Below are 7,978 nucleotides of genomic sequence, written 5' to 3'. Positions count from 1 at the left end.
CCACCCATGACCTGACTACCACCTTCAACAGCTCTGTGTTGGCCCCGCCCCCGACTGCCAGGAACCTCGGGGTGACACTAGACAGTCAACTTGACGGCCAACATCGCTGCGACAACGCGTTCCTGTAGGTACATGCTGCACAACATCAGGAGAACACGGCCTCTTCTTACTCAGAAGGCGGCGCAGGTTCTGATCCAGGCTCTGGTCATTCCACGCCTTGACTACTGCAACTCCCTCCTGGCTGGTCTACCCGCTAAGGCCATCCGACCTCTGCAGCTCATCCAGAATGCAGCAGCTGGTCTTCAGCCTCCCGAAATTCACCCACACCATCGCTCCTTCGATCTCTCCACTGGTTACCGGTGGAGCAGCATCCGCTTCAAAACACTGGTTCTTGGTACCGTGCTCTGAACGGATCGGGCCCCGTCTACATCCGGGATATGGTCACACCGTACCCCGGCACGTTCGCTCCGCTCGGCAACAGCCAATCGTCTTGTGCCTCCTGCACCTCGAGCTCATCACTCTACATCCAGACTGTTTGCTGTCCTGGCTCCTGATTGGTGGAACGAGCTCCCCACTGACATCAGGACAGCAGGAAGTCTCTACAGCTTCACCGGAGACTGAAAACACATCTCTCAGAGACGCCGCTGCCGTGAGCCCCGCAGCCGCGGCAGCGGCCGCCGCCTCACCTGCTGTTCCCCACGCTGGTGTAGCGCGGCGCGACGCGCCAGACGGACCCGAGCCGCCTGGACCAGCTGACCAGTGTTGCCAGGTCCGCGGTTTCCCCGCGGAATTGGGCTACTTTTGAAGTGTTGCCGCGGGTTGAATTTCTTGTCCGCTGGTTCGGGTTAGACCTATTTTGCATGCAAATTACATGAATATCTTTAAATAAAAATCCATATTTTAAATGAAATAATTTATTTCTACCCAAATCCTACCAAACTGACTCCAGATCAGCACGTACACACATGGACATGGGACACGCCCACATACACACGCACCTAAAGCTCTCGCCGCTCTCAGTCTCCCGACCCCCTCGACCCCAACCCTGGTCTGGTGGTTAGTGTAGCTAGCTACACTGGAGAAACATGCCACCCGGTAAGTGGGCTAAATACGGGAAGAAATATACGAAAGAATGGGAAAGTGAAAACGGAATTAAAGAATGGATAGAACGTGTGGCTGGGGATGATCCCAAAGCTTTTTGTCGGTACTGCAAAACCGAGATTCGTGCGCACCACAGTGATCTCCAAAACCACAGCAAAGGAAACACATTCGAAATGCTGCTCCGTTCTCCAGTTGTCGAGTGCGTACATTGTTTGAACTATAAGTATATGATAAAAATATAGTGAAGCAACATAAGGTGTTTCAGTTGAAATAAGGTGTTGCATTAACTACAGTAAATGCATATGAAGTAAAAACAGTACATTCATGTTGTCCAGGCAGGGAGGAAGAGAGAAAAGGGAAGAGAAAGCCTCAAGACAAAGCAACAGGTTAGTTTGTCCGTCAGTGAATTGTTCTACACCTTCACAGAGCTATGTTTTATTTATGATAATATACTGTATCTAATTACACAAGGCCATTTTAGGACCTAGGTGAAATAACTGTTTAGGGAAAACTGCTTTTAATGCTGGCATACTAACCATTTGTTGTTACTTTGTAGATATTACAATACATTTGGAAATGATAGCAATGTTGTTGGTTTGGCACAGGCATATTTGGCACAGGCATATTTTGAGTTCTGATATTGGGCTTGTTTTTTGGGCTTGTTTTATTGGCCATTGGGCTGGTTTTGTCACACAGACCTGGCAACCCTGCAGCTGGCGCCGGGTCGCCGCGCTTCGAGCAAACCCTCGCGGTGTGCCCCTCCTCTCCGCAATGAAAGCACTTCATCGCCGATGAAGACGCGTAGACGTTATAGTTAACATCATCTACTCTGACGCTGAAGCGCAGGTTTAACTCCGCGCTCCGGTCGTTGAGTATCATATAAACCGATCTACGGTAACTCATGATATGCTTCATCGAGCTCTCCTTGAACCCCGATGAGATCTCTCTCATCGGGGAGACCAGCTTTCCGTGCCGGGAGAGCTCTCTGCTGAGAAACTCATCGGAGATGAGCGGAGGGACGTTTGACACGAGGACTGTGGTGGACGGCTGGTCCAGCGGAAACACCTCCACAAACAAATCTCCCACCGCGAGACCCTCCTCCACCACTCGGCTCACCTTCCCCACCTGATCCAGGAAGATCACGACCGAGCCGTTCATCTTGGCGGCGGACTTCACGCTGCCGAACCCGACTTTCTTCCCGACTGCCCGAGCCAATTCCTCCACGCTGCACGAGGAGTCACCGGCAATCTTCATACCGTGTCTCCTCGTAAGCAGCGGGGGGGGAACCGGGGCAAACATTCCGCCTCGCCCCGAGCCCGGTGAGGCACCGGCAGCGGGAAGACACCCAGAGAAAAACCCAAATAACCACCAAACAAATGAAACTACTGTGAAACCAACTAACACACCACATAAACTAAATACATACAACTATGAAAGAATAGAAAAGAGAGAAACACACAGACAACGCCCAGCAGCTCTCACACGCACACCCTGTCGCTCTGACGCTCAGCGTGAACTGAGAGAGAGAGAGAGTGGGGGGGAGAGAGAGAGGTGGGGGAGAGAGATGTAATAACACCATGAAGCACAACATATTCAACAACCAAACAGAAAACAGGAAGGAGCTCTAGCTCGGCTCCATGTAGCAGCCTTGTTGACCCCTGAGAGCACGACCTTTGACCCGGTCAGCCTGTGTTGGAGGGCGGAGCTCTACCATGATGACGTCATCCAGACTCCTGGACCCGGGAACCCGGACTGGGCTGGACGAGAGGAAACGGTGGACTCAACGGGACGGGGTCAGACAACGATGACATCATCAGAGACTTCAACACATGCAGAGAGAGAGAGGGGGGGGGGGGGAGAAACGGGCGAGAGAGGAAGAGGAAGAATAATGGGGAGAGCAGCAGGAAGGAAGGGAGGGGGAGGGGGAGGGCGGGAGCTGGTAAAAGAGAGCAGAATTAGTTTGAAGGTGAATGGAAACAGCTTGCCTCCATTCACAGGGACTCCTGTACCGCTGGGAGGAGGGAAGGAGAGAGAGGGGAGAGAGAGGGGCCAACAATAACACGTTCAACACACTTCTCATGCGAACACGACACAGAGACACTGGCAGGAATGCAACAACAACAACAAAATATATTCTAGTAATACATGTATCTACTGCCACCCACAGAGACTCCAGATGGTTCTGAGAGAGAGAGAGAGAAAAAATACAAATAATACACAGTGTGTGTGTACATATATATATAATTGTATTTTTTTTTTTTTTTACTGTTCATTTATTTAAAATATATTAGTTTTTTTTGCCGCAGTATCACTGCTCATGTCTTTATAATAAATGTATAACACCCCCCCCCCCTCTCACTTCATCCGGAGCGGAAATTCCTCTCCGGTGTTTTTGTGAATGACAAACTCATTAACAATTCATCAACAGGGGGGGGGGGGCGGCTCCATCCGGCCCCGTTTCCAGGGCGACCGCCGCACGCCGGGGGGAGGGGCTCCCTCTGATTGGTCGGAGCAGACATAATGTATCCAGTGAAAACGCCCTCCCACCCGGTCTGTAGCCATTCAGCAAGCCCGCAGAGAGAAAGGGGGCGGGGCTAGAGAGAGAGAGAGAGAGAGAGAGAGGTTGACCGCAGAGGGTGGATTCACATCGCCAGGACTCACGCGCACAAGTAGCGCGCGCTCCTTCCCCCGCACGGCTCTCAACCAGAGACGGCCGCTCGCGCGCAGGTTCTACTGCGGCGGAGTCCTCCAACAACACGAGAGAAGAAGAAGGAGCAGCGCGCGCGCGCCGCGACACGCTCTTCCATAAGAGCGCGCAGCCTGTGCGCGAGGCGCTCATTGATAAATAACACAGGCGCTCGCACTCTCGCGCTCTCCGGGACACGGACGCATGAATGATTGCCAGCGGCGGGAATCTGTGAAGGAGAACCCCGCGCGCGCACGGGAGCGCACCGGAGGACTTTGAGCTGAGATTCTTTTGATTTGTTCGCCAGGAAAACCAGATAATTATCTTCTTCTGGTTTATTTTCTCTTCCAAACCTTGAACGACCCCGCGCTGCCCGCGGCTCGATGCTCGACAAGCTGCAGCTCGACCCGGTAATGGCGGTCAGCAAGACGGCGGGCTGGCTGCGCGAGCAGCTGGAGGCGCGGCGGCGGGACGACGGGCTGCTGCTGATGGACTGCCGGGCCCAGGAGCTGTACGAGGCGGCGCACGTCGACGCCGCCATCAACGTGGCCATCCCGAGCCTCATGCTGCGCCGGCTGAAGAAGGGCAACCTGCCGGTGCGCGCGCTGCTGTCGGACGGCGCGGACCGGGAGGAGTTCGTGCGCCGGTGCACGACGGCCACCATCGTGCTGTACGACGAGGCCAGCCGCGACTGGAACGAGAACGTGGACGGCGGCTCGGTGCTCGGGCTGCTGCTGCGGAGCATGAAGGACGAGGGCTACACGGCCTTCTACCTGGAGGGTGAGCACCGCGCGGGCGGGCGGCGCGAGGCGGCGGGGCGCAGTGTTGTCATTCGGGTTGTTGACAGTTTAAAAAAGTGTTTGTTGGAAACTTGAGGCTGTGAAACTTTCAGAAGAGAAGAAAACAAACATAAATATCATGCGCGAGTTTCATTTCTGTTTTTATTGCGCAGAGACGGAAACGCGCGCGCGTTGCTGTGAGTTGTTGACAGTTTCATGACATTAAAAACATGAAGGTGCAGAACAGAAAAGAAACAGATATATGTTGTTGTTGTTGTTGCATAACGCGCACGCCTCGCACTCATGCAGTATGTGTTTCCGCCACCAGGGGGCTTCAGTACGTTCCAGGCGGAGTACCCGGGTCTGTGCGACACCCTCCTGGACGGCGGCTCCCCCGCCGCGCAGGTGCTGGGCCTCGGCGGGCTGCGCATCGGCTCCGACTCCTCGGACATCGAGTCGGACTGGGAGCCGAGCAGCGCCACGGACTCGGACGGCAGCCCGCGGTCCGCCCCGCGGCCGCCGCTGCCCTCCTGCTTCCCGGTGGAGATCCTGCCCCACCTCTACCTGGGCTGCGCCAAGGACTCCACCAACCTGGACGTGCTGGAGGAGTACGGCATCAAGTACATCCTCAACGTCACGCCCAACCTGCCCAACCTCTTCGAGCACGCCGGGGACTTCAAGTACAAGCAGATCCCCATCTCGGACCACTGGAGCCAGAACCTGGCGCAGTTCTTCCCCGAGGCCATCGGCTTCATCGGTGAGTGAGCTCCGCTTCAGACCCCGGGGGTCTCAGGCCTCTGGGGGTCTCAGGCCTCTGGGGGTCTCAGGCCTCTGGGGGTCTAGGGCCTCTGGGGGTCTCAGGCCTCTGGGGGTTAGGGTTAGTTTTTTTTAAAGTTGTTAAAATGCCAGAAAACCACAAATCATCTTCAAGTTGGTCGTTGTGTCTGAAGTCAAACAACCGATCCCCACATCTACAAGAGCTGTAAAGTGACTTCATTACCCCCCCACCCCCCCCACACACACACACACTCAGCAGACATGGCGGTGTGACAGGAAGTGGAGCCGTGATGTTATTCACGGCCGTGGGCAGGAAGTTCCCTTTGTGCTCTTAGAGATTAGAGGAAGCGTCCCCGGCTGGATCTAATCTCATCGGGGGGGGGGGGGGGCTCTTAACGGCCTGTTGACTTCACAGGGAGACGTCCTCGTGTCCCCGGGCGATGGGGTAATTGCAGGCACAAAGGGCGGCGTTGAAACAGGAGAATGGGGGGGGGGGTCATTTGAGTGCAACAGGAAGGATGTGGCATTGAAAGTAATCTAGGACATGCCCCCCCCCCCCCCTCCACACTACAAAAGGAGCCATTTACAGGCCTGTAGACGTCCTGCTGGCCTCGTGACGCCCAACGGCCAGGAGAACAACAAACAACTAAATGACAAACAACAACTAAGGAATGTCTCCCCCCCATGTTTGTTGACTGACAAGGACAGGTGTGTGTGTGTGTGTGTGTGTGTGTGTGTGTGTGTGTGTGTGTGTGTGTGTGTGTGTGTGTGTGTGTGTGTGTGTGTGTGTGTGTGTGTGTGTGTGTGTGTGTGTGTGTGTGTGTGTGTGTGTGTGTGTGGTTTAACGGCCTCCACTTCGTTGCCTGCCGGACGCCGCGTGCCTCTAACGTGTGCGCCCCTTTCCCCCGTCTTGCAGACGAGGCTCGGGGCCGGCGCCTCGGCGTGCTGGTGCACTGCCTGGCGGGCATCAGCCGCTCCGTCACCGTGACGGTGGCCTACCTGATGCAGAAGCTCCACCTGTCCATGAACGACGCCTACGACATCGTGAAGACCAAGAAGGCCAACATCTCGCCCAACTTCAACTTCATGGGCCAGCTGCTGGACTTCGAGCGCACGCTGGGCCTCGAGGGCCCGTGTGACAACCGCGTGGCGGCGCCGCCCGGCCCGCCGCTGTACTTCACCACGCCCACCAACTACAACGCCCTGGGCTCCACGTGAGGCCGGCGCCGTGGGCCTTCTTTGGAAAAAGCTGAAGAAAAATAAAGACGCTTTCTCTGGTTTCTCCGTGAGACGGAGGTTATTGACGGCGGGGGGGCGGAGCCGCTCGCCGAGAGACCTCGTCCTCCTGAGGTCTCCTGTCTCCTCTGGAGTCTGACACACGAGGTCATGGGGGTCAAGCTCTGGCTCCCGGACCGCGTGGCGTCCCCTCGTCTTCCGTGAAGACGGAACTGTTACACGCCGCTTGTGTGTGTGTATATATATATATAATATAAAGACGGTGAAGACGCTGCGTACCGATCAATATGTTTACGTTGATTATGCCAAAAAAAAGAATCAAGCAGGATTTTTTAGAGAGACGTGTGTAATATATATATTTTATATTTCCGATCGCTTTACGTGTGAATTCAGCCCCCCCCCCTCTGGGCCGTGAGCGGTTGACCTCTGGAGGTCGTCCCCATCGCTCAGGAGGCTCCGCAGTCTTCATGTTGCCAGTGGGAAGCCCCCCCCCCACGTCCCTCTCACAAATGTGAAAAGATAATTTATAATGAATAAATTGATATTTTGTCTACACTTCACTCCTCCAGCCTGAATCCATTCATACGCTCGTCTGGTTTCCACGGCAACGCCTTCATTGTGTAAGTGTCAGGAGGAGGAGCAGGAGCGAGCCATTCTACGGTTTCATCAAACGTACATTATAAAATAGACGATGTAAACACTTTTTACCTCCTCAGCATTTAATATTTAATAAACTTCAAACATGAATAAATAAATCTATTTAGAGAGAAAGTAACACTGACAAACTAACAAGCTGCATTCTCTCTCCTGACCACCAGGGGGCTCCTCTGGTTGTATAGAAGTCTATGCATTCTCTCCTGACCACCAGGGGGCTCCTCTGGTTGTATAGAAGTCTATGCTTCATGTGTTAGAGCTGCATTTTCTCTCCTGACCACCAGGGGACTCCTCTGGTTGTATAGAAGTCTATGCTTCATGTGTTAAAGCTGCATTCTCTCTCCTGACCACCAGGGGGCTCCTCTGGTTGTATAGAAGTCTATGCTTCATGTGTTAGAGCTGCATTCTCTCTCTTACAAGGCGTGGGGTCAGTGGAGGTCAAGAGGTCGTGTCGACCTAAACTTGGCGGTGTCTGCTAATCCTCCGCTAACGGTTCCTGTGCCTCTTACCCTCCGGCCACAGCGTGTTGACAGCAGCACACACACTAACACACACACACACTCTAACACACACACACTCTCTAACACACACTCTAACACACACACTCTAACACACACACACACTCTCTAACACACACACTCTAACACACACATGCTCTCTCTAACACACACACACACGCTCTAACCAGATGGTAATCCTGCCCGGCAACAGGCTGTAACGTGGACCGCAGCACTTCCTGTCTGAG

The 7,978-nt window shown here is 54.2% G+C and overlaps 1 protein-coding gene across 1 annotated transcript; it reads left to right on the top strand.

Annotated features, from left to right (window-relative positions):
* The first annotated feature begins 3,738 nt into the window (after positions 1-3,738).
* On the top strand, positions 3,739-7,134 carry dusp6 (dual specificity phosphatase 6). The gene is made up of 3 exons (XM_056416676.1): positions 3,739-4,567; positions 4,895-5,323; positions 6,260-7,134. Exons 1-3 carry the CDS (start codon positions 4,171-4,173, stop codon positions 6,559-6,561), a joined length of 1,128 nt encoding a protein of 375 aa, XP_056272651.1. The 5' UTR covers positions 3,739-4,170; the 3' UTR covers positions 6,562-7,134.
* The last annotated feature ends 844 nt before the right edge of the window (positions 7,135-7,978 follow it).

The sequence above is a fragment of the Pseudoliparis swirei genome, chromosome 6 (assembly GCF_029220125.1).
Source record: "Pseudoliparis swirei isolate HS2019 ecotype Mariana Trench chromosome 6, NWPU_hadal_v1, whole genome shotgun sequence".
NCBI classification, from domain to species: domain Eukaryota; kingdom Metazoa; phylum Chordata; class Actinopteri; order Perciformes; family Liparidae; genus Pseudoliparis; species Pseudoliparis swirei.
The sequence above is the reverse complement of the archived record's forward strand: the minus strand, read 5'-3'. Positions and strand labels throughout refer to the sequence as shown.

Coding starts and splice junctions, on each gene's coding strand:
- dusp6 (XM_056416676.1), top strand. CDS start 4,171: ATGCTCGACAAGCTGCAGCTCGACCCGGTAATGGCGGTCAGCAAGACG. Junction 4,568..4,894: donor CACGGCCTTCTACCTGGAGG/GTGAGCACCGCG, acceptor TTCCGCCACCAG/GGGGCTTCAGTACGTTCCAG. Junction 5,324..6,259: donor CGAGGCCATCGGCTTCATCG/GTGAGTGAGCTC, acceptor CCCGTCTTGCAG/ACGAGGCTCGGGGCCGGCGC.